The sequence below is a fragment of the Schistocerca serialis genome, chromosome 9, assembly GCF_023864345.2.
Source record: "Schistocerca serialis cubense isolate TAMUIC-IGC-003099 chromosome 9, iqSchSeri2.2, whole genome shotgun sequence".
Lineage (NCBI taxonomy): Eukaryota > Metazoa > Arthropoda > Insecta > Orthoptera > Acrididae > Schistocerca > Schistocerca serialis.
This window is the reverse complement of record NC_064646.1, coordinates 279,788,996-279,815,992: the sequence shown is the minus strand read 5'-3', so window position 1 is coordinate 279,815,992 and position 26,997 is coordinate 279,788,996. Positions and strand designations below refer to the sequence as shown.

The 26,997-nt window shown below is 45.1% G+C and overlaps 1 protein-coding gene across 1 annotated transcript in view; it reads left to right on the top strand.

The window, feature by feature from the left end:
* Positions 1 to 25,782, top strand: part of LOC126419541 (ras-like protein family member 10B) — a 140,189-nt gene extending 114,407 nt beyond the window's left edge. Inside the window, exons 4-5 of the mRNA XM_050086731.1 lie at positions 4,539 to 4,685; positions 25,138 to 25,782. Of these exons, the coding sequence (XP_049942688.1) occupies positions 4,539 to 4,685; positions 25,138 to 25,347 (357 nt within the window). The 3' untranslated portion in view covers positions 25,348 to 25,782. The remainder of the gene's footprint in view (positions 1 to 4,538; positions 4,686 to 25,137) is intronic.
* The last annotated feature ends 1,215 nt before the right edge of the window (positions 25,783 to 26,997 follow it).

Below are 26,997 nucleotides of genomic sequence, written 5' to 3'. Positions count from 1 at the left end.
GCAGAACTATAGACCTATATCTATAACGTCGATCAGTTGTAGAATTTTGGAACACGTATTATGTTAGAGTATAATGACTTTTCTGGAGACTTGAAATCTACTCTGTAGGCATCAGCATGGGTTTCGAAAAAGACGATCGTGTGAAACCCAGCTCGCGCTATTCGTCCACGAGACTCAGAGGGCCATAGACACGGGTTCCCAGGTAGATGCCGTGTTTCTTGACTTCCGATAGGCGTTCGATACGGTTCCCCACAGTCGTTTAATGAACAAAGTAAGAGCATATGGACTATCAGACCAAATGTGTGATTGGATTGAAGAGTTCCTAGATAACAGAACGCAGCATGTCATTCTCAATGGAGAGAAGTCTTCCGAAGTAAGAGTGATTTCAGGTGTGTAGCAGGGGAGTGTCGTAGGACCGTTGCTATTCACAATATACGTAAATGACCTTGTGGATGACATCGGAAGTTCACTGAGGCTTTTTGCGGATGATGCTGTGGTTTATCGAGAGGTTGTAACAATGGAAAATTGTGCTGAAATGCAGGAGGATCAGCAACTAATTGACGCATGGTGCAGGGAATGGCAATTGAATCTCAATGTAGACAAGTGTAATGTGCTGCGAATACATAGAAAGAAAGACCCCTTATCATTTAGCTACAATATAGCAGGTCAGCAACTGGAAGCAGTTAATTCCATAACTTATCTGGGAGTACGCATTAGGAGTGATTTAAAATGGAATGATCATATAAAGTTGATCGTCGGTAAAGCAGATAACAAACTGAGAGCCATTGGAAGAATCCTAAGGAAATGCAATCCGAAAACAAAGGAAGTTGGATACAGTTCGCTTGTTCGCCCACTGCTTGAGTACTGCTCAGCAGTGTTGGATCCGTACCAATAGGGACGATAGAAGAGATACAAAAGATACAACGGAGAGCAGCTTGCTTCATTACAGGATCATTTAGCAATCGCGAAAGCGATAGATAAACTCCAGTGGAAGACTCTGCAGGAGAGACGCTCAGTAGCTCGGCACGGGCTTCTGTTGAAGTTTCGAGAACATACCTTCACCCAGGAGTCAAGCAGTATATTGCTCCCTCCTACGTATATCTAGCGAAGAGACCATGAGGATGAAATCAGAGAGATTAGAGCCAACACAGAGGCATACCGACAATCCTTCTTTCCACGAACAATACGAGACTGGAATAGAAGGGAGAACCGATAGAGGTACTCAAGGTACCCTCCGCCACACACCGTCAGGTGGCTTGCGGAGTATGGATGTAGATGTAGATGTAGATGCTGTAGTATAAAGAGAAGTTGCAGCATTAGAAAATTGCAGCGAATTCAGGAAGATTTGCAGCGGATGGACACTTGGTGCAGCGAGTGGCAACTGACCCTTAACATAAACAAATGTAATGTATTGCGAATACATAGAAAGAGGGATCCTTTATTGTATGATTATATGATAGCGGAACAAACACTGGTAGCAGTTACTTCGGTAAAATATCTGGGAGTATGCGTACGGAATGATTTGAAGTGGAATGATCATATAAAATTAATTGTTGGTAAGGCGGGTGCACGGTTGAGATTCATTGGGAGAGTCCTTAGAAAATGCAGTCCATCAACAAAGGAGGTGGCTTAAAAAGCACTCGTTCGACCTATACCTGAGTGTTGCTCATGAGTGTGGGATCCGTGCCATGTCGAGTTGACAGAGGAGATACAGAAGATCCAAAGAAGAGCGGCGCGTTTCGTCACAGGGTCATTTCGTAAACGTGGTAGCGTTACGGAGATGTTTAGCAAACTCAAGTGGCAGACTCTGCAAGAGATGATCTCTGCATCGCGGTGTAGCTTGTTGTCCAGGTTTCGAGAGTGTGCGTTTCTAGATGAGGTATCGAATATATTGCTTCCCCCTACTTATACCTCCCGACGAGATTACAAATTTAAAATTGGAGAGATTCGAGCGCGCCTTCGTCCTTCCCGCGAACCATAAGCGACTGGAATAGGAAAGGAATGACAGTGGCACGTAAAGTGCCCTCCGCCACACACTGTTGGGTGGCTTGCGGACTATAAATGTAGATGTAGATGTAGAATCGAAAGCACTTTACTTTTCAAAATACAGGTTGATCCTTACAATGAATTGAAAACAGCTTTAGTTAACATGGTCTCTATTAATAAGAAATAGTACTGTTACAGGGTTCAAAACGACTGATTCATACTCAAACTAGTGTTCGCGTTTAGAATTACATTGTATTGTATTTTATGCTATACACAAGGTGGTGCCACCAAAAATCTTGCCTCCTTTCATAGCACTGTTGACCGACTTTGAATAATTTCATATTAAGCGAATAGTAAAAAAGTCTCAATACTTTTCTGAAATTTAGGATACAGGGAGTATAGAACACATGACACACACTTATATTCGGCTGTTTTTACTTTATTGTCAGGTTAAACCTGAATTTTCTCATAGCTACTGCCTCACGTCAGTTTTTGAACAAATAGTATTGTTCTTCAAAAACTGTGATGTTTGTTTTTGATACAACTACAACAATAAAGGGCCCAAATACACAGATACCAACCACAGCCCAGAAAATAATGGAACAAAGCTCATATTATGAACTTTCAAACAAAGATAAATCAAGTACTAACACCCATTTATGAAAGTGAAAGTAAGCAACAGGTCTCTAATTATCGACCCATCACCGTGCTTTCATTGTTGTCAAATATTTTTCAGAAGATAGTTTACAACGAAATACTCAACATCTCGTTTAGTAATAGCTCAGTTCACCTTACGTAAAGAATTCGCTATTGAGAGTGCAATATAAGATCGCTCGTATTTTTCTGATGGGACCGAACATGTAGCAATACTGTGCTGGTATTTTCTAAAATCTTGCTAGTTTTCTGACTGTGTAGATTACAACATTCTACTTTGAAAAATGGAATTTTATAGTATTAAAGGTATTTCTCTGGCACGTATTAGTTTGATAATACAGTACTGGCCATTAAAATTGCTACACCACGAAGATGACGTGCTACAGAGGCGAAATTTAACCGACAGGAAGAAGTTGCTATGATATGCTAATGATTAGCTTTTCAGAGGATTCACACTAGGTTGGCGCCAGTGGCGACACCTACAACGTGCTGGCATGAGGAAATTTTCCAACCTATTTCTCATACACAAACAGCAGTTGACCGGCGTTGCCTGGTGAAACGTTGTTGTGATGCCTCGTGTAACGAGGGGAAATGCGTACCATCACGTCGCCGACTTTGATAACGGTCGGATTGTAGCCTACCGCGATAGCGGTTTATCGTATTGCGACATTGCTGCTCGCGTTGGTCGAGATCCAATGACTGTTGGCAGAATATGGAATCGGTGGGTTCAGGAGGGTAACACGGAACTCCGTGCTGGATCCCAACGGCCTCGTATCACTAGCAGTCGAGATGACAGCCTCCGCATGGCTGTAACGGATCGAGCAGCCACGTCTCGATCCCTGAGTCAACAGATGGGGACATTTGTAAGACAACAACCATCTGCACGAACAGTGCGACGACGTCTGCAGCAGCATGGACTATCAGCTCGCAGACCATGGCTGCGGTTACCCTTGACTCTGCATCACACACAGGAGCGCCTGCAATGGTGTACTCAACGACGAACCTGGGTGCACCAATGGCAAAACGTCATTTTTTCGGATGAATACAGGTTCTGTTTACAGCATCATGACAGTCGCATCCGTGTTTGACGACATCGCGGTGAACGCATATTGGAAGCGTGTATTCGTCATCGCCATACTGGCGTATCACCCGGCGTGATGGTATGGGGTGCCATTGGTTACTCGTCTCGGTCACCTCTTGTTCGCATTGACGGCACTGTGAACAGTGGACGTTACATTTCAGATGTGGCTCTACCCTTCATTCGATCCCTGCGAAACCCTAAATTTCAGCAGGATAATGCACGACCGTATGTTGCAGGTCCTGTACGGGCCTTTCTGGATACAGTAAATGTTCGACTGCTGCCCTGGTCAGCACATTCTCCAGATCTCTCACCAATTGAAAACGTCTGGTCAATGGTGGCCGAGCAACTGGCTGGTCACAATACGCCAGTCACTACTCTTGGTGAACTGTAGTATGCTGCATGGGCAGCTGTACCTGTACACGCCATCCAAGCTCTGTTTGACTCAATGCCCAGGCGTATCAAGGCCGTTATTACGGCCAGAGGTGGTTGTTCTGGGTACTGATTTCTCAGGATCTATGCACCCAAACTGCGTGAAAATGTAGTCACATGTCAGTTCTAGTATGATATATTTGTCCAATGAATACCCGTTTATCATTTGCATTTCTTCTTGGTGTAACAATTTTAATGGCCAGTATGGTTAGGAGATCTACCAAGTTTAGTTTACATACGATAATTACAGCCCACACTGGGCATCTGTGAGTTACTGCACTTTAATTGTAACCAACGGGTATAATAAGCAAGCACCGGTCTCGGTAGATGTAATAAGTGGAGGGGACGTGGGAGAGCGCCGTGTGAGTGGTGTGGCTCCCTGTTGCAGGTGTTCGACCTGTGCAACACGGACTCGTTCCAGTACATCCGCAGCCTGCGCGACCAGATGTGGGAGAGCCGCGACATGCGCCACGTGCCAGTCGTCGTCGTCGGCAACAAGCTGGACGCGCTGCAGATGCACGCCGCCGCCGCCGCCGCCGCCGCCCAGCCGCCCACCCCCGGCTCAGGTGCGCCTGCCTCTGGAAGCACACAACCATGTAACGTTCGAACGGCACGCAGTCGGTACCACTGTAGAGCAGTCTAGCCACTACAGGACATTCTTTATTCTTCCCCCCCGTGCTATCGAGTCTACTCACGGACACACCGTACCTACTGTACTCTGACTGGCTGGTGGACAACAGACGGAACAAGTCACGTTAGATTGCATAGTCCTTTAGGTAAACGGCCCTGTTTTGTAGCTTTTGCATTAAATTTTGTGTCCAGTAAAAATACTGCGAGGGTCACACCAAAAGAAATGCACACTATTTTTTTAAAAAAAATACAGTTTTCATTCTGCATGTGTGAAATTTTTACAGTGCGTAGATACATCCTTCCCTCTTGTTTTCAAACTTAGTTCAACCTGTTCCCGTGAGTGGCGCCGTCACAGCATCTCTTCAAGATGGCTGCTACACTTGACGTTCGCCGTCCATAGTGGTCGTGCGGTTCTAGGCGCTACAGTCTGGAGCCGAGCGACCGCTACGGTCGCAAGTTCGAATCGTGCCTCGGGCATGGATGTGTGTGATGTCCTTAGGTTAGTTAGGTTTAATTAGTTCTAAGTTCTAGGCGACTGATGACCTCAGAAGTTCAGTCGCATAGTGCTCAGAGCCATTTTGAACTTGACGTTCGTCAGAAGCAACGTAATGTCATAGAATTCGTATGCTGTGAAAACGAGACAGTGGGAAACATCCACAAGAGGTTGAAAAAGGTGTATGGAGATGCTGCTGTCGATCGCAGTACAGTTAGTCGGTGGGCAAGCAGGTTACGTGATGAAAGCGGGCACTGCAATATTGAGGATTGTCCTGGCAACGGCAGGCCTCGTACTGCACACACTCCAAACAATGTGCAGAGATATATGAAGACAGTAACTGTTCTCGAAAGAACAGAATACTGTTGATGACCGTGCAGCTTTTCCCTGGAATAAATGATGACTAACTGAAACCCTCAGCTGCAGACAGGTGTAGTTGATATACCTCGGTGTGGACAGCTGAAAATGTGTGCCCCGACCGGGACTCGAACCCGGGATCTCCTGCTAACATGGCAGACGCTCTACCCATCTGAGCCACCGAGGACACAGATGAATAGCGCGACTGCAGGGTCATATCCCTTGCACGCTTCCCGTGAGACTCACATTCCCAACTGTCCACAATTCTACATATGTAATGTACCTTGTAGATATTTGTCCATTCACTCATGTGCAGAGAGTTAACTCTGCTGACAGACGCATCACTGACTGCTGACAGACGCATCACAGTGAACGAATTTGTCACGCTACGTTGGGATAGGGGAAGGAGGTGTATGCACAATACTCAGTGTTGGCGTTAAAAAAGGTTTGTGCCAGGTGGGTTCCTATGATGTTGACAGTGGCTCAGAAAGAAACAAGAAAAACGGTATGCAGCGAACTTTTGGAACAGTACGAGATGAATTTCTTGGAAGAATTCTGACAAGTGATGAAACGTGGCTCCATCATTTTTCACCAGAGACGAAGAGGCAATCAATGGAGTGGCATCATGCAAATTCACCCAAGGAAAAAAAATTCAAAACCACACTTTCTGCTGGAAAAGTTGTGGTTACAGTGTTTTTCGATTCCGAAGGACTCTTGCTTGTGGACATCATGTAACGTGGAACCACCATAAATTCCGATGCATATGTGGCGACACTGAAGAAACTTCAAACTCGACTGAGTCGTGTTCGACCACATCGGCAAAAGTAGGATGTTTTGCTGTTGCACGACAATGCACGGCCACATGTCAGTCAAAAATCCATCGAAGCGATCACAAAACTCGGATGGACAACACTGAAACACCCGCCTTACATTCCTGACCTGGCTTCATCTGACTATCCTGTCTTTGGGAAACTGAAACACTCTCTTGGTGGAACAAGGTTTGAAGATGATGACTCCCTTGTGCACATTGCCAAACAGTGGCTCCAACAGGTAGGTCCAGAATTTTACCGTGCGGGTATACAGGCGCTGGTTCCAAGATGGAGTAAAGCAGTTGACAGGGATGGAAATTATATGGAGAAATGAAAATATTTTTCCTACAGAATGTCTCTACACACTGTAAAACTTTCAAACATGTAGAATAAAAGATGGAATTTATAAAAAATAGTGTGCATTTCTTTTGTAGTGACCCTCGTATTTGTCACAACTGGTGCATTAAAGATACTTCGAAACACTTCTTCCTTTATATTACACTGAAGCGCCGAAGAAACTGGTATAGCATGCGTATTCAACTACAAAGATATGTAAACAGGCAGAATACGGCGCTACGGTCGGCAACGCCTATATAGCGCAACAACTCTCTGGCGCTGTTGTTAGATCGGTTATTGTTGCTAAATGGCAAGTAATCAAGATTTTAATGAGTTTGAAGGTGGAGTTATACTCGGCGCACGAGCGACAGGATACAGCATCTCAGAGATGGCGACGAAGTGGGGATTTTCCTGTACGACCATTTCAAAAATCTACCGTGAGTATCACGAATCCATTAAAACATAAAATCTCCAACATCGCTATAGCCGGAAAAAGATCCTGCAGGAACGGGACCAATGACGGCTGTAGAAAATCGTTCAAAGTGACAGAAGTGCAACCCTTCCGCAAACTGCTTGCAGATTGCAATGCTGGGCCACCAACTAATGTCGGTGTACGAACTACTCAACGAATCATCATCCATACGCGCTTTCGAAGCCGGAGGCCAACTTGTGTACCCTTGATGACTGCATGACACAAAGCTTTACGCCTCGCTGGCCCCGTCAACACCGACATTGGACTGTTGACGACTGGAAACAGGGTGTCTGATCGGACGAGTCTCGTTTCAAATTGTATCGAGCGGATGGACGTGTACGGGTATGAAGACAACTTCATGAATCCATGGACACTGCATGTCAGCAGGAGACTGTTCAAGCAGGTGGAGGCTCTGTGATGGTGTGGGACGTGGCGTGAAAACGACTATTGTCTGAAGTAGTGCTGGAGGGAATTGACCCCATGAATCCTGCAGGGCTGTTCGTAAATCCGTAAGAGTACGAGGGGGTGAGATCTCTTCCGAACAGCACATTGCAAGGCATCCCAGATATGCTCAATAATGTTAATAATGTTCATGACTGGGGAGTTTGGTGGCCAACGGAAGTGTTTAAACTCAGAAGAGTGTTCCTGGAGGCACACTGTAGCAATTCTGGACCTGTGGGGTGTCGCATTGTCCTGCTAGAATTCCCCAAGTCTGTCGGAATGCACAGTAGACATGAATGGATGCAGACGATAAGCCAAGATGCTTATGTACGTGACACCTTTCAGCGTCGTATCTAGATGTATCAGGGATCCCACATCACTCCAACTGCACACGCTCCACACCATTACAGAGCCTCCACTAGCCCCTGCTGACATGCAGGGACCACGGATTCATGTGCTTGTCTCCATATACGTACACGTCCATTCGTTCAATACAATTTGAAACGAGACTCGTCCGACCGGTCAACATGTTTCCAGTCATCAACAGTCCAATGTCGTTGTCGACCGGCCCGGGCGAAGCGTAAAGCTTTGAGTCGTGTCGGCATCAAGGGTACACGAGTCGGTCCTCAGCCGCAAAACCCCTTTTCGATTATGTTTCGTTGACTGGTTCGGACGTTGACACTTGATGGCCCAGCACTGAAATCTGCAGCGGGAGGCTTTCACTTCTGTTATGTTCAACGATTCTCTTCATTCGTCGTTGGTCCCGTTCTTACAGGATCTTTTCCCGGCTGCAGCGATGTCGCAGATTTGATGTTTTACTGGATTCCTGATACTCATGGAAAACACGTGCAATGATAATACGGGAAAATCCCCAGTTCATCGCTACCTCGGAGATTCTGTGGCCCATCGCTCTGCCTGTTTACATATCTCTGTATTTTAATACGCATGCCCATACCAATTTCTTTGAAGTTTCAGTGTATATACTGAAGTATGTGTGGTAGAATGATATAGTTTGCAGGTGCATTTCGTGGCATATGTGGATAGTACCTGTGAAATTTACTGCAAATAAAGTTAGCACCACAGAAGAAGTACATTTAAACGTCATGCATAAGGCGGCAGTTTTTCAGGCAGCTCATTGTTTATATCGTCATATCTACTTAACTATGATAGGCAGGTGATTCTTACCCCCACAGCGATTGTTGCCTGACAGTAAATCGTATGTGTACCGAATTTATTTGAAATCGGCCAGTGGCTTAGGAGAAGGTGTGGAACATCTATTTTTACTGTATGTCTGCTCGTATGTATGCATTAAACGTCGTGTGGCATTCCTGCCTGCGATTGTGGCGATCTGTCTATGTGTAGGCGAATATTATAACCGGTGTTAGTAAGTCCACCCAAGTGCAAGCGTCACCGGAAGGGGCCTAAATGGAAATCCCCTAAGAATATGCAATGATTAACACTTATTATCTCCCCAATACAAATGTTCTCATCTAACTACGTGGGCTATTAAGTTAAAACTGTGTGCAGTGACACCAGCGTGTAATATGTGTATACTGAGGGGTTCTAATGTTAGTTATTCATACGTCACGGTCATTTGCGGTCAAATGGAGCTCACGAAACCTATCTGTGCGCCCTCTGTTTTGACTCTGCAGGCAGTAACTGTTCCGAGCTTAGACGTGAACATTGTTCGCAATATTCATTCTAGGGTACAACGACACCTCATCGGCGAGTACATATTTCTGTTCAACAGATTGACCCATTTGACCGGGGCTGTATACTGGAGGCGGCCGTGGTGGCCGAGCAGTTCTAGGCGCTACAGTCTGGAACAGCGCGACCGCTACAGTCGTAGGTTCGAATCCTGCCTCGGGCATGGATGTGTGTGATGTTCTTAGGTTAGTTAGGTTTTAGTAGTTCTAAGTTCTAGGGGACTGATGACCTCAGACGTTAAGTCCCATAGTTCAAAAATTCAAATGGCTCTGAGCGCTATGCGACTTAACTTCTGAGGTCATTAAACCTAACTAACCTAAGGACATCACACACATCCATGCCCAAGGCAGGATTCGAACCTGCGACCGTAGCGGTCGCTCGGTCCCAGACTGTAGCGCCTAGAACCGCACGGCCACTCCGGCCAGCTAAGTCCCGTAGTGCTCAGAGCCATTTGAACCATTTGTATTCTGGACCTACAGGATTCCGAATGGATGTATTGACAGCTTTTAGCTGGGGCACATACTGCCCCTGTCGTACCAACGAGGATAACAGTAGGACGTATGCCTCGGGCCATGCTACCGCTGACACCACTACACCGCCATGCATGGCTGCTCTGGTGTCGTGAAGGAGTCGACTGGTGAGCACAATTGCGTTGTGTCGTCTTCAGTGATCGGAATAGGTTCTGTTCGTATGCGAGTGATGGACGTACACGTGCGTCACCAGATCTATGATATTTACGAACCGGGGCAAAAACTTGATAGTGGCGCCCCCCCTCTCCCCCCCCCCCCCGACCCCCCACTCAATCATTTGAGATAGGACGTCAAAAATTAAAAAAGATAGAATTTTCAAAAAAGGGTCCATTTTCTAGCGCACATCTTTCTCAAGATTTTGATATATGAAACATATATGTTTGAGGAAATGTAAGACATGTTATTTGGTCTTAAGTTTCCCAAAGTGCATTGCCATGCATCTTCACACAGCATTCTTCTATCGCACTCACTGCATTTCGCTCTTTGGAATTCAAACGTGTATATTTTGTAATGGAAGCCATCGAGCCAACGTTCAGAACAGTGGAAATTGAAATGACCTGTGGTGCCTCTCCTACTCCCAGTCGGCCGGTTTTACATCCTACCCCCCTTAAAAAAACTCATAATGACTACTGGGTGAGACTATTTGTGACCGGGAGAATAAGGACTCTTCAGAAAATTTGCACTCTTTATTGCCTATTAGCTAATTACTCCCCCCATCAACCATGGACCTTGCCGTTGGTGGGGAGGCTTGCGTGCCTCAGCCATACAGATGGCCGTACCGTAGGTGCAACCACAACGGAGAGGTATCTGTTGAGAGGCCAGACAAACATGTGGTTCCTGAAGAGGGGCAGCAGCCTTTTCAGTAGTTGCAGGGGCAACAGTCTGGATGATTGACTGATCTGGCCTTGTAACATTAACCAAAACGGCCTTGCTGTGCTGGTACTGCGAACAGCTGAAAGCAAGGGGAAACTACAGCCGTTATTTTTCTCGAGGACATGCAGCTTTACTGTATGATTAAATGATGATGGCGTCCTCTTGGGTAAAATATTCCGGAGGTAAAATAGTCCTCCATTCGGATCTCCGGGCGGGGACTACTCAGGAGGACGTCGTTATCAGGAGAAAGAAAACTGGCGTTCTACGGATCGGAGCGTGGAATGTCAGATCCCTTAATCGGGCAGGTAGGTTAGAAAATTTAAAAAGGGAAATGGATAGGTTAAAGTTAGATATAGTGGGAATTAGTGAAATTCGGTGGCAGGAGGAACAAGACTTTTGGTCAGGTGAATACAGGGCTATAAATACAAAATCAAATAGAGGTAATGCAGGAGTAGGTTTAATAATGAATAAAAAAAATAGGCGTGCGGGTAAGCTACTACAAACAGCATAGTGAACGCATTATTGCGGCAAAGATAAACACGAAGCCCACGCCTACTACAATAGTATAAGTTTATATGCCAACTAGCTCTGCAGTTGATGAAGAAATTGATGAAATGTATGATGAGATAAAAGAAATTATTCAGATAGTGAAGGGAGACGAAAATTTAATATTCATGGGTGACTGGAATTCGAGCGTAGGAAAAAGGAGAGAAGGAAACATAGTAGGTGAATACGGATTGGGACTAAGAAATGAAAGAGGAAGCCGTCTGGTAGAATTTTGCACAGAGCATAACTTAACAATAGCTAACACTTGGTTCAAGAATCATAAAAGAAGGTTGTATACCTGGAAGAATCCTGGAGATAATAAAAGGTATCAGATAGATTACATGATGGTAAGACAGAGATTTAGGAACCAGGTTTTAAATTGTAAGACATTTCCAGGGGCAGATGTGCATTCTGAGCACAATCTATGAACTGCAGATTGAAACTGAAGAAACTGCAAAAAGGTGGGAATTTAAGGAGATGGGACCTGGATAAACTGAAAGAACCAGAGGTTGTAGAGAGTTTCAGGGAGAGCATAAGGGAACAATTGGCAGGAATGGGGGAAAGAAATACAGTAGAAGAAGAATGGGTAGCTCTGAGGGATGAAGTAGTGAAGGCAGCAGACGATCAAGTAGGTTAAAAGACGAGGGCTAATAGAAATCCTTGGGTAACAGAAGAAATATTGAATTTAATTGATGAAAGGAGAAAGTATAAAAATGCAGTAAATGAAGCAGGCAAAAAGGAATACAAACGTCTCAAAAATGTGATCGACAGGAAGTGCAAAATGGCTAAGCTGGGATGGCTAGAGGACAAATGTAAGGATGTAGAGGCTTATCTCACTAGGGGTAAGATAGATACTGCCTACAGGAAAATTAAAGAGACCTTTGGAGAGAAGAAAACCACTTGTATGAATATCAAGAGCTCAGATGGAAACCCAGTTCTAAGCAAAGAAGGGAAGGCAGAAAGGTGGAAGGAGTATATAGAGGGTCTATACAAGGGCGATGTACTTGAGGACAATATTATGGAAATGGAAGAGGATGTAGATGAAGACGAAATGGGAGATAAGATACTGCGTGAAGAGTTTGACAGAACACTGAAAGACCTGAGTCGAAACAAGGCCCCGGGAGTAGACAACATTCCATTAGAACTACTGATGGCCACGGGATAGCCAGTCCTGACAAAACTCTACCATCTGGTGAGCACGATGTGTGAGACAGGAGAAATACCCTCAGATTTCAAGAAGAATATAATAATTCCAATCCCAAAGAAAGCAGGTGTTGACAGATGTGAAAATTACCGAACTATGAGTTTAATAAGTCACAGCTGCAAAATACTAACGCGAATTCTTTACAGACGAATGGAAAAACTGGTAGAAGCGGACCTCGGGGAAGATCAGTTTGGATTCCGTAGAAATGTTGGAACACATGAGGCAATACTGACCTTACGACTTATCTTAGAGGAAAGATTAAGAAAAGGCAAACCTACGTTTCTAGCATTTGTTGACTTAGAGAAAGCTTTTGACAATGTTAACTGGAATACTCTGTTTCAAATTCTGAAGGTGGCAGGGGTAAAATACAGGGAGCGAAAGGCTATTTACATTTTGTACAGAAACCAGATGGCAGTTATAAGAGTCGAGGGGCATGAAAGGGAAGCAGTGGTTGGGAAAGGAGTGAGACAGGGTTGTAGCCTCTCCCAGATGTTATTCAATCTGTATATTGAGCAAGCAGTAAAGGAAACAAAAGAAAAATTCAGAGTAGGTATTAAAATTCATGGAAAAGAAGTAAAAACCTTGAGGTTCGCCGATGACGTTGTAATTCTGTCAGAGACAGCAAAGGACTTGGAAGAGCAGTTGAACGGAATGGACAGTGTCTTGAAAGGAGGATATAAGATGAACATCAACAAAAGCAAAACGAGGATAATGGAATGTAGTCAAATTATATCGGGTGATGCTGAGAGAATTAGATTCGGAAATGAGACACTTAAAGTAGTAGAGGAGTTTTGCTATTTAGGGAGTAAAATAACTGATGATGGTCGAAGTAGAGAGGATATAAAATGTAGACTGGCAATGTCAAGGAAAGCGTTTCTCAAGAAGTGAAATTTGTTAACATCGAGTATAGATTTAAGTGTCAGAAAGTCGTTTCTGAAAGTATTTGTATGGAGTGTAGCAATGTATGGAAGTGAAACATGGACAATAAATAGTTTGGACAAGAAGAGAATAGAAGCTTTCGAAATGTGGTGCTACAGAAGAATGTTGAAGATTAGGTGGGTAGATCACGTAACTAATGAGGAGGTATTGAATAGGATTGGGGAGAAGAGAAGTTTGTGGCACGACTTGACTAGAAGAAAGGATCGAATGGTAGGACATGTTTTGAGGCATCAAGGGATCACAAATTTAGCATTGGAGGGCACCGTGGAGGGTAAAAATCGTAGAGGGAGACCAAGAGATGAATACACTAAGCAGATTCAGAAGGATGTAGGTTGCAGTAGGTACTGGGAGATGAAGAAGCTTGCACAGGATAGAGTAGCATGGAGAGCTGCATCAAACCAGTCTCAGGACTGAAGACCACAACAACAACAACAGCTAATTACTTTCTCTTTTACATGACATATAACTAAATGTAGGAAATATGAAACCAGTAAAAACAAGAGACAGTACAAATTCCCTCAATCCTTGAGTCCCAGTATTTTTTCTCTCTAATCTTACTACAGCTTTACACGGCGTGTTTTCCTTTCTGCGAAAGAGTCTATTACCTCATCAAAGTTCTTCAAACGTTCTGCTACATAAAAAATCAAAATGTCGTTGTCTAATACTGAAAAAGCTGTTAATACGAATAGTATCGAACACTGGTTTCTCGATTTCATTATTCTTATTTCACTGTCTGCTAAATAAAAGAAAATAGGACTTTGTAATACTTCAGAAATTGTAACACATGCCAAATAAGCGAGACTGTTTTGGCACAAATGGTCATTTTTATCTACCTCATTTACATAAATAACATGGCAGAATATACTTCACGAAGTACCAATATCAAATGACTATTAGATCTATTGCAAGCAAAAGTTGTTACATTGAGAAATAGTTTCACATTTCATTCATGTGCTCCATTTTCTCAAGCTGAGATCGGAAAGCAATAGTAGTACGAAATTTTTATAGAAATTTGGGCTCATCAAATTCTTCCACATAATTAGTGTGATGTTCCCGTTTCTTCTACTTTCTTGTTCTAACAAATATTCTTGTCATCACTAATTCTGCAACTATTCCTGCCATTGTCAAATCTTATTCTGCAAATAACTTCTTTAAACCTTCCAGAATCACCGGTTCAGTTATCCCGCGTTTATTACGCTGCTAGGTGTTATTGCCTGTTCTTACAACGCGTTTTCGATGCTATTCCGAGAACAGAACTTATACGGTTGCTAACCGGCGACTGTAGAACTGGTCCTCAGTAGTTTAGCGATTTGGCAAAAAAAAAATTTGTCGAAATCTCATTTTCCTGGATACACCGACAAGACATTATGTAATCTTTCCTACCTGTTATTCCTGTTAGTCGTTTATTTCCAATATGGTAGTCTGAATCTACGGATATCGCTAATAATTACACTACTGGACATTAAAATTGCTACACCACAAAGATGACGTGCTACAGAGGCGAAATTTAACCGACAGGAAGAAGATGCTGTGATATGCAAATGATTAGCTTTTCACAGCATTCACAGAAGGTTGGCGCCAGTGATGACACCTACAACGTGCTGACATGAGGAAAGGTTCCAACCCATTTCTCATACACAAACAGTAGTTGACCCGCGTTGCCTGGTGAACCGTTGTTGTGATGCCTCGTGTAAGGAGGAGAAATGCGTACCATCACGTTTCCGACTTTGATAAAGGTCGGATTGTACCCTATCGCGATTGCGGTTTATCGTATAGCGACATTGCTGCTCGCGTTGGTAGAGATCCAATGACTGTTAGCAGAATATGGACTCGGTGGGTTCACTAGCAGTCGAGATGACAGGCATCTTATCAGCATGGCTGTAACGGATCGCGCAGCAACGTCTCGATCCCTGAGTCAACAGATGGGGACGTTTGCAAGACAACAACCATCTGCACGAACAGTTCGACGACGTTTGCAGCAGCATGGTCTATCAGCTCGGAGACCATGGCTGCGGTTACCCTTGACACTGCATCACAGACAGGAGCGCCTGCAATGGTGTACTCAACGACGAACCTGGGTGCACGTATGGCAAAACGTCGTTTTTTCGGATGAATCCAGGTTCTGTTTACAGCATCATGACAGTCGCATCCGTGTTTGGCGACATCGCGGTGAACACATATTGGAAGCGTGTATTCGTCATCGCCATACTGGCGTATCACCCGGCGTGATGGTATGGTGTGCCATTGGTTACACGTCTCGGTCACCTCTTGTTCGCATTGACGGCACTTTGAACAGTGGACGTTACATTTCAGATGTGTTACTACCCGTGGCTCTGCCCCTCGTTCGATCCCTGTGAAACCCTACATTTCAGCAGGATAATGCACGACCGCATGTTGCAGGTCCTGTACGGGCGTTTCTGGACACAGAAAATGTTCGACTGCTGCCCTGGCCAGCACATTATCCAGATCTCTCACCAATTGAAAACGTCTGGTCAATGGTGACCGAGCAACTGGCTCGTCACAATAAGCCAGTCACTACTCTTGATGAACTGTGGTATCGTGTTGAAGCTGCATGGGCAGCTGTACCTGTACACGCCATCCAAGCTCTGTCTGACTCAATGCCCAGGCGTATCAAGGCCGTTATTAGGGCCAGAGGTTCTGGGTAGTGATTTCTCAAGGTCTATGCACCCAAATTGCGTGAAAATGTAATCACATGTCAGTTCTAGAATAATATATTTGTCCAATGAATGCTCGTTTATCGTCTCGATTGCTTCTTGGTGTAGCAATTTTAATGGCCAGTAGTGTATAACAACGCTTGTTATTCGCACACCCAATCTACCACTAAACAAACAGCTATTGGTATTCACACGTTCGGGTTTATTCGACTCTGATCATATAGCCCCGTCCCCTTTCGTCTGCGGTAAAGTTCTTTATTTCTTGATGCGACGGGGTTCCCCTGGCAGAGACATCACGTACACTATGCACGTATTTATAAATCAACTTACGTTTCGTTCAGAAATCAACTTATAATGTATTCGAAAATGCTCTGAAACCAACAGAGATGCGTTTCAAAATGATATGAATAATTGATAGAGCAACGTGCGCATTGTGAAAAAAGGTATTTTCCATCAAGAACATGAATTTGGCGCCCCCTGAAATTACCTCCCGGGGCAGATACCCCGGTTTGTCCCCCGCTAGATCGGGGCCTGTGCGTGTGTACAGCGCAAGCCTACTGACCTGCCTGTCGTAGAGTGCATTCGCCCACGATGCGCAGGCTCCATCCCAGCCTTCATGTCGTTGGGGAGCTATCAGTTACAGCTCGCGGTTGCATTTAATGTTTCTGCTGGTTGAAGAAGCCAGTGCCCGCTACATTTCACAGTCTGTTATCTCTGTGCTAATGGCATTTTTTCTACAGTGAGATGATGTGTTTTTTCAGAAGAACAGCGCACATCTACATACGGCAACTGCGACGCAACGGGCTCTTCTTGGTGTACAACATGTCTCCTGGCCAACAACGGCACCTGTTCTCTCGCCAATTGAACACATATGGGACATAGTGAAGGGAGAGCTTATTCGTCGTACAGACCCGGAAAGATCCTTTGCCGAACTGCAACAAAGGGTGCAACATGCTTGGGACAGTTTACTACAGGATGTCATTCGGCACGTTTATGTTAGTTTGCACCTAAGAATGAAGCCTGCGTTGCCGCCAGAGTATAGTAGACTGTGTATAGATGCGACTGTTTGGTTCAAATGGCTCTGAGCACTGTGGGACTTAAGTTCTGAGGTCATCAGTCCCCTAGAACTTAGAACTATTTAAACGTAACTAACCTAAGAACATCACACACATCCATGCGCGAGGCAGGATTCGAACCTGCGACCGGAGCGGTCAAGCGGTTCCAGACTGAAGCGCCTAGACCGCACGGCCACACGGCCGGCAGTTTGATCTGAACTTAATCGTATGCTACTACAATGACGAATTACTTGTCACATCACTTGTTAATAAAATGACCTTGTCCTTGTGGGTGTTGCTTTTCTTTCGACAGTGTATATTCTGAGAATATTATTGATACATAAAGGACCATAATATTCCCTAACTAACTTCTACTGAGTACTGTTACAAGCCAAATAATCGTTATAGCAGCCTTGGCCTGGCGGTTAAGTCGTTCACGAATACAGTGCAATGGACATTAGTTTGGACTTTTTTTTCATTATTAAGGAATGGCGTTATGAGATTCTTTGACGGTCAGACTGAGCCCTGCCGTCACTGGTCGTCCGTCTCCTTACCAGGCACTGTAGTTCTCTCTGTACATCGGAATGCAGCGAGGCTCGTTCCAGTTCGTAATTTCTGCAGTATAGTCATCCAAACAATATCATGAAAACATCTCGCTACCTGCACCCCACTACGCCACTCAACAGCAATAACCCGACGATACACACTTCAATAATAATAACAATAATAATAACAATAAACAGCCACCACGGAGGAATTATACGAATGGGACGGAAATCGGTAAACGTGGAATACATGTACAGAGAAACAAGTGGTTACAGTTTCAGAAAAATTCGATGATACATTCAATAGAAAGAGCCTCACAAACTAAGAAAGTCCATAATGCGTTGGTCCACCTCTGGCCATTATGCAAGTAATTTTTCAGCTTGGCACTGATTGACAGAGTTTTTGAATGTCTCCGAGGGATATCGTGCACATTCTGTCCAACTGGCGCCTTAGATCGTCAAAATACCGAGCTGGTCGGAGGGCCCTGCCTATAATGCTCTAAACGTTCTCAGCTGGGGAGAGATCTTTTCTGACCAAGATAGTGTTTGGCAAGTACAAAAACAAGCAATTGAAACTCTCGCCGTGTGCGGGCGGGCATTGTCCTGCTGAAATTTAAACCCAGGGTAGCTTGCCATGAAGGGCACCAAAACTAGGCGTAGGATGTCGTCGACTTACCGTTGTGCTGTAAAGGTACCGCGGATGACATCCAAAGGGATACTGCTTTGAAAATAAATGGCTCGCAAGACCATCATTCTTGGTTATCAGGATACAGTCAGGCTGACGCGGGGGATAGTCTCTGGGGATTCTCCAGGCACGTCTTCGGCCTGGAATCTCATTGACTGGAGTGTAATTGTCTTCATTGATGAGTCCTGCTTCGAAGTGAGCCCTGATGATCAGCGAAGTACTTTCTGGAGATGATCCGAACAGCGGTGGGACACCAATCTTGCTATCGCCTGACATACTGCCCGACAACCAGGAGTGATTGTGTGGGCTCCCATTTCATTTCATAGCAGGACTCCTTTGGTTGTCATCTGTGGCACCCTTACAACGCAGCAGTATGTCGGTAATATCCTATACCATGTTTTTTTTCCCTTCGTGGCAATCCATCCTGGGCTTTCATTTCAGCAACATAATGTCCGCCAGCACATGGCAGGAGTTTCTACTGCTTGCACATCTCTCCCCAGTTTAGAACATTTGGAACATCAAGGACAGGGACCTCGAACGAGCTCGGGATTTTGACGATCTAACGCCACGATCTAACACCCTTCGTCAGGAGGACATCTAACAACTATATCAATCAATGCCAAACCGAACAACTACTTGTGTAAGGGCCAAAGGTGTACCAATGTGTTATTAACTTGCTCAGTTTGTGAAGCTCTTGCCGGCCGGTAGGGCCGAGCAGTTCTAGGCGCTTCAGTCTGGAACCGCGCGACCGCTACGGTCGCAGGTTCGAATCCTACCCCAGGCATGGATGTGTGTGATGTCCTTAGGTTAGTTAGGTTTAAGTAGTTCTAAGTTCTAGGGGACTGATGACCTCAGATGTTAAGTCGCATAGTCCTCAGAGCCATTTGAACCATTTGTGAAACTCTTTCTCTTGAATAAATCGTCCAATTTCTCTAGAACTGTAATAATTTCTTTGTACGTCACATCTACCGATTTCCATCGCATTCGGATAATTACTTCGTGGTTCATCTTTATCTTTTCTTGGAGTGTACTTGATAAGTAAGAGATGTTCACAATCGCGTTAGGTGAACCATTTACCATTATAGAATATGTCACGGGTATGTATAGCCAATTAATAGGAAATGGTGTTCTTCCTGCGAATACGTTGTCCCTTCCCTTGGGATGTGTCAGAGATATGCTGTATTCGTTTTTGTGGAGCGTAGGTGAGTGTGGTGGATACGCATATAGTCTATTGTTTCGTTTATGTTGTATGATGATGATGAGAGAATGGTGGGAGTGAAACTTTTGGAATAGCTCCAAGATGGCCACCAGCTTAACGTGCCCATCCGACTCAGTGATAATCGCTAACAGTGTCACATGCCCGCAGTACATGAGACACTGTGGAGAAGTTTGCAGTTTATTCCAGGACATTGGTGAAAAGACTGGTTATGAGGAACTTTAGGCCACCATGTCAGCCACTCCCACCCCCCCCCCCCCCCCCCTTGTTGGCCAACTACTAGCATTGAAAATTACACCCATCACCTGAGTTTGAACTGAGGGTATTTTTGTCTCCTTGGCCGCTTCTTCTCAGTGTAAGAGCTTTCCTTTTATGATCACCTTGACCGTCTTTTTTTTACAAGCAGAACATGTTTCAAGTTTATTCCAAATTTTTCAAAAGGAACTACATAAAAAAAAACAGGACAAAATTCATAACAAAATAATCAGGTACACACTCCCACAGTAAATCAAAATAACTGACTTGTAACATTACTCCAGATAAGAACATCCGAATCTCCAACTCTCGAACAGAGGAGGACCAATCCTCTTCTCATAATCCACCGTCCACAATGATCCATTCTTGTATCCAATCGAAACTGACTACGCAGTAAAACTTCTCACGTCAGGGACACCCCAACTGTTAGAAGCATCGGTGAATAATCTTCTTAAGGAATTGGCATAATGTTTTCCATATTTCGTTCAGCGTTGTACCTTCTCGTGTTGTTCGTCTAAGTACATCCGAACTCGCAGAACGTCAATTACAGTGTCGTCGTATATGAAACTCACCGTCATCTTTGCGATCCATCTGATCACACTGGAAGTAAGTCACATCTGGGTGAAGAACTATCGCCAGTGTGATCTCTGTGGCACAGCTAAGAAAGGCAGTGATATGATGTGTCAAGAGTCCACACTTCCATCGCCTTTCCACACGCTAAACTGCGTTCATCCGTGTCCATCAGCCCCCAAGGGGTGAATCAACCATGTTTATTACCTGTAGTCTGGCTCGTTTCATATACCTGTGATTAATTAGTACGTACCTGTTATACCGGAGCCAAGGTAGCCCCTGAGGACTGGCTGCCCATATTACACCACAGAGGACGAGGTTATCTATGCCCAAGGCGTACCAAAAGCGCCATGGTAAACACCGGCTATATACATACAAGATAATGGAAACAGACATTCCGAACACTACTTCCTGCAGGGGGAGCTCGAGCCACGGCCTGCAGGATGTACCACTATGCCAAAACCTGATTGGCTGGAGACAGCTATTTAGGGGCTAGAACCAGCCCCGAAGTTCAGTTGACGCCAGATGCCGACCTCGTGTACTGCGACCTTTGAAGATTACGTATTCGTCTCTGAATTGGACTGTTACTAGTGTGTGTGTGTTACCACGTACCTTTGTGGAAAATCAGAAATGAACTTTCATTGCCTCAATTAGGAGACTTTTACTGGCATCATTATTGTTACCTTTCGTTTGTTGTTCTGTCATCAACCTTGTGAACTTACATCAATAAAAGTTGTATTTGTGAAAAACTGCGAATTGTCAGTGCCAACAGTACCATAAGGACCGAGCCGCCGATATCAAGTACGGGAGGTGCACAAAACGCTGAAGTGTGGACCCAGTTCCTATCGGGTATCGCCAGTCCATCACGTTCCTGTAATGATAGCACATTAAGATTCGATAAATATCTCGCATTGTCAATTCTCCGGAGCAACGTGAGTAAGTATCGACGAGATGTTGCCGACTGGAGCAGGCGGCACGTAAGAGCGTGGTAGTTCGTCAATCAGTGCCAATGTTATTGTATGTGTCGGACAGTGAAGTATTCTGAGTATCACCCGCATGGTCAGGGCCAATGCTTTTAACGTGGACGTTCGTAAGGCCAAGGTCACCGTCCCAAGTGCTGAGTGGCACAACGAGTCTTCAGTATTACTCTGTATCTGACAAAATATCCGCACCAGTAGGCGATCCGCAATTCCCATTGACAGTGGAAATATCTGCGCAATATGTGGCAATCACGACACATGACATCCGTTGACATATTATGTGTGTTGTGTCTTGTCTAGGACTCATAAGGAATTATTTCACACCCGACCGTGAATCATCAGGAGCAGGCGCCTATAACTCGCCGTCGCCGTCCACCTTAGATTAGGGATGAATGGAATTCCCAGGTTCCTTAACGTTTCCACCACTCATAATGGACCAAAGATCTCATCCAGTCCTTGCCCAATGGGCATTATCCCCACTTTCGCGATATTCAGAACGCTACCCGCCACGACTCCTTACTCCGTGATCCAATCGAGGGACCTTCGTACCTCCTCCGCTGATCGCAGGAGGAACAGCAGGTCGTCAGCATGAACTCGACAGGTGGTGTTACCCTCATCTTTCTGCCACTGAGCGTTCGCCACAGCCCGTTCATAAGCCGTTAAAGCGCTGCAGGGAAGAAGACCATTGATAGGGGGAAACCTTGGCCAACCGAGCTCATAATCAGTATGGGATCCACACCCCGGCCGTACATTATCACTCGCAACCATACCCCATAGTAGCCGCATGATGATCTGAATAAAAACACTGCAGTGCAGTGCATGACCAATGTTATGAAGTCATGATTAATCCAGTCAAAGGCTTGATCAAAGTTAATAGAGACTATAGCCACTCTCAGTCGACAGGCAGTGGCCAGTTCGATCACGTCTCTATAGTCGCTGAGCGCTGGTTGTATGTTGCTGTCTACTCCAAGGCATGTGGGATATAGGGAAATCTTGTGAGAGAACACCATCTTGAGCCATGTCGCCATCAGTTGGGCTAAGATCTTATAATCCCTGTTAAGCATGGTGAACGGTCGGTACTGATCCACACTGTGACCTCCAGCCTTTTCCAATGCGGTAGAAGACAGCTTCCAACAAGGATAGGTGGCACATACATGTCAGACTCCACGAGCTCAATGTGGCAAAAGTATTGATTCGTTGCACTGCTCGTTCTCATGATGTGACTAATGCCCTGAACAACGGAAATGAAAGATGGATTGGATGGCGCTTCATATTTTTAAAGTACTACAGGTCAACAAATTGCAGGAAAAGGCTTATTAGGACGGTAGTCCCCTTTTGAGGAGTTTGTCCACCTCTTGCGATAATGAAAATACACAAACACACACACACACACACACACACACACACACACACACACACACACACGCACACACGCATACATAAACACACAAATCAATTCAAAAGTATAGAAAATCTTCAACCAGTCTAGGAATCGAACTCAGGGCATCTTAATTGAGATTCAGCACAAGACCACGAGCTGCTGACAAATGCCAGGAAAGAAACAGTAAAAGGTCGTTTCCCAAAGTTTCTACCAGTCACCCCTCCTCATTCCACCCCTAGCGGTAGTAGTGGCATCTTACTCCTGTAGTATATTTATACACATAATGAGATATGTGCATACCAAACTTGATTGAAATCGCTCCAAGCGTTCCTGAGTTTGCGCCATTTGTCAGCCCTTCTCATCCGAAGCCCTCAGCCATTGGGATGCTGGGGTTGTCTTATTGTCACAGTATATTGTTTCAGATAGCAAGATATATGTGTTTATGAACCTTCAGCATGATGTAGGAAAAGGGGTCAGCAACTTATTTGCATCAAAAATAGTAGTTTAAGAGATATGAGTGCCAATTTCTGCAGGAATTCCTTCAGGAGTTAAAGAAATATGCTGATATGTCACAGTCTTTGCACTTCACTGCCTTTCCCATGTCTAGGGGTGAAACGTCATTGTGCCTGTCACCAGTAAGTCTAGAGACTCAGAAACTATGGATTTGATGCTATTATCGGTTGTTATCAAATATTTGTATATATCACATCCTCTCACCCACATCCCCACTCTTAAGGATGGCTGGGGTATAACATCCCCATAACGCTTTTAAACAAATAGTGAATATGTACAGACAAAATATGATTGAAATTGATCCTGAGATCCCTGAGTTACCCTTTGTGTCATCCCCTTTTCAGTCTCATTTCTAAAAGTGGAAAATGGTTTGTTATTTCAACAGAAATCTTTGTGGGTGTGAGCACAGCCCATCAACAAAGTTTTGTCATAATCAGGCGAAGCGTATAGGAACGAAGAGAAGACGAACAGACAAACAAATATTCAGCTTACCACGTTTTTATTATGTCCTATCTTCTCTGCCTGTTTGGTACAAATTTAAATTAACTTCGCAATGAGTTGGAGACTTGAAATTTTAAACATAGCTCAGAATTGGAGGATATTGCAACATTAACTCGCTACCTTATTGGTATGTTTGCTGGTCGAGGGTGGGGTGAAAAGTTTGGCAATGAATGACATCTAGGCTGCGATGCAACACAGCCTAAACAGAGAGAGGGGAGAGGAGGAAATGGACAGCGAGTGGGGGAATGAGGAGAAGGAAAGAGAGGGGGGAGGATGAGATGTACAGAGAGAGGGGGTAGGAAGAGATAGGAGGAAGGTGGAGTGGACGTAGAGAGAAGGAAGAGGAAGATGGTCAAAGAGAGGGAGGAAGAAGATGAACAGAGAGAGGGCTAAGGAGGAGATGGATGGAGTGATAGGGCAGGATGAGATGGACAATGAGAATGAAAGGAGATGCAAAGAGAGAATAGGGTAGGACGACATGGACTGAGAGAGGAGTTGGAAGAGATAGAGAGATGAGGAGGAAGAGATGTGTACAATATATGTGCCATTGGTTATACGTCTCGGTCACCTCTTGTTCGCATTGACGGCACTTTGAACAGCGGACGTTACATTTCAGATGTGTTACGACCCGTGGCTCTACCCTTCATTCGATCCCTGCGAAACCCTACATTTCAGCAGGATAATGCACGACCGCATGTTGCAGGTCCTGTACGGGCCTTTCTGGATACAGAAAATGTTCGACTGCTGCCCTGGCCAGCAGCTTCTCCAGATCTCTCACCAATTGAAAACGTCTGGTCAATGGTGACCGAGCAACTGGCTCGTCACAATACGCCAGTCACTACTGTTGATGAACTGCGATATCGTGTTGAAGCTGCATGGGCAGCTGTACCTGTACACGTCATCCTAGCTCTGTTTGACTCAATGCCCAGGCGTATCAAGGCCGTAATTACGGCCAGAGGTGGTTGTTCTGGGTACTGTTTTCTCAAGATCTATACACCCAAATTGCGTAAAAATGTAATCACATGTCAGTTCTAGTATAATGTATTTGTCCAATGAATACCCGTTTATCATCTGCATTTCTTCTTGGTATAGCAATTTTAGTGGCCAGTAATGTATTATCGCGCAACACAGGGCGTTTTGGGGTCTCTGAGGTGACGGCCGCTCTCTGTACCGCAGGCAGCGGCTGCGGCGGCGCGTCCGGCAGCGGCTCGGGGGCGGCGTCGGCGGCGGCCGCGGCGGCGGCGGCGGCCGCGCTGGAGCAGCAGCAGCGCGAGCGGCGCCGCGACATCGTGACGCTGGTGCGCAAGCACTGGAAGTGCGCCTACGTCGAGTGCAGCGCCAAGTACAACTGGCGCGTCGTCGCCGTCTTCAAGGAGGTGACGCGCGCCGTCGACGCCGCCCTGCACTCCGCCAAGGACGCCACCTCGCCCATGATGGACAACTTCCACGGCGCGCTCGACCGCAACAAGTGCAGCATCCTGTGACGCCGGGGCCCCGCCGGGCAGCGCCGACCGCCGCGGGTCGCAGTGTGGCCGACTCCCTGAGGGCGCTCTCACCCCACATGTAGAAAATTCCGTTACGTCGTGCCTGGCCGAACTCCAGCATTGCACAGCATCCTGGTTCGCTGGGCTTGTCCCGTGGCTCTAGGCCTATTTGAGAACTGTGTGCAATACCGTACAGTTCCCCAGATACGTGAGACGACACTACTTAAACCATTTGTAGTTCGAGCACTGGAATGACCGTAATGAATATCCTGTGCAGTCGCTCGAGTCTTTCCACATCAGATACGAGCTTTTGACATGTACATATCCATCTGATGGATCACTCGTGCAGACACTTAAAATTCCTCATGTAGCAGTACATTTCTGAAATTTGTCACATAGCAGTTTATACACTAACACGGTATTACCACTGTCCAGAAGTGAAGATATTCCGCACATCTTCAGCTTGACACGTCACAATAGTCCAAACCGAGCACAGTGGACAGCCAAAACCAATGCACCCGGATTCATTGGACTCATTTTGTGTCTGCCCCTACAACGAGCAATATACGTAGTTCCATATTTCTCCGAGACATACGAGAGAATACGACCGAAACCACTTGTACTTTTGTGTGTTGGAATGACTCTAATTACTATCCTGTTAAAGCAATGGGTCATAACAAGGATAAACCCTTGAGGACAGAGTTCGACTGACTAAATGTCATCTGAATAAGTAAACTTGTGCCCCACTGCACCTAAAGCGAAGCATTGACTCTGGTCTTCATAGTCAGGCGTCAGTCCCATACACACACAAATATAAATTCATGCACGAATGCTGCAAGCGTACATAATTTCTTGTGTCCATATCTGATGTCCATGACGACAGCAGAACGTACACTAACAGGTCATATATACTGTATAGAAGTCAAGAAATTCCAGAATTCTGAGTGTAGATATGACTGCTAAACTCAAATACGACCGTAGTGTACTAGGCCGTCTCGTCGCTGTTTCTAAGAAATGTGTCTACTGCCATGCAATTTCCCAGGTGTATGGCCCGATATGACTAGAAATATCTGGGGTTTTGGGCCCTGAAATTACTCTAACGATTGTCCCAATAAGCAACGGTTTGCAGTACGATTAAATCCCTGAGTACAGGTTTCCATCAGCTAAATTTCCTCCTATTGAGAAGAACCCGTGCCTCAATGCTGCAGAAGCGAAGCCATGGCTGAAGTGCTCCGCACAGGTGAGATCCCCTATGCGTACACATAATTATGTACATTTATTAATCACTAATGTCTGGGCCATAAAATTCCCCGCACGGTAGCACACTTCGGGAAAATTTCGAAATGCACTTGATGCTAGTTTTCTGAGGTTCGTGACAAAAATCAGTATATACCCTAACAGGTTATCAACACTGTCCACACTTGAAGTCCAGTGGACAGCCATAAGAAACGCACCCATCTTCATTCGATTACTCTCATGGCTGTCCCTACCTTAAGTACTGTTTGCAGTGCCATATAATTTCCAAACTGTATGAGTCATTATGACTAACAGTACTTGTGATTTGGAGCAGTGAATTACCTTAATGACTATCGCAATAGAGGTAGCACCGAGCATCCCAAATTATGTTCTCTGCGAGCAAGCAAACTAACT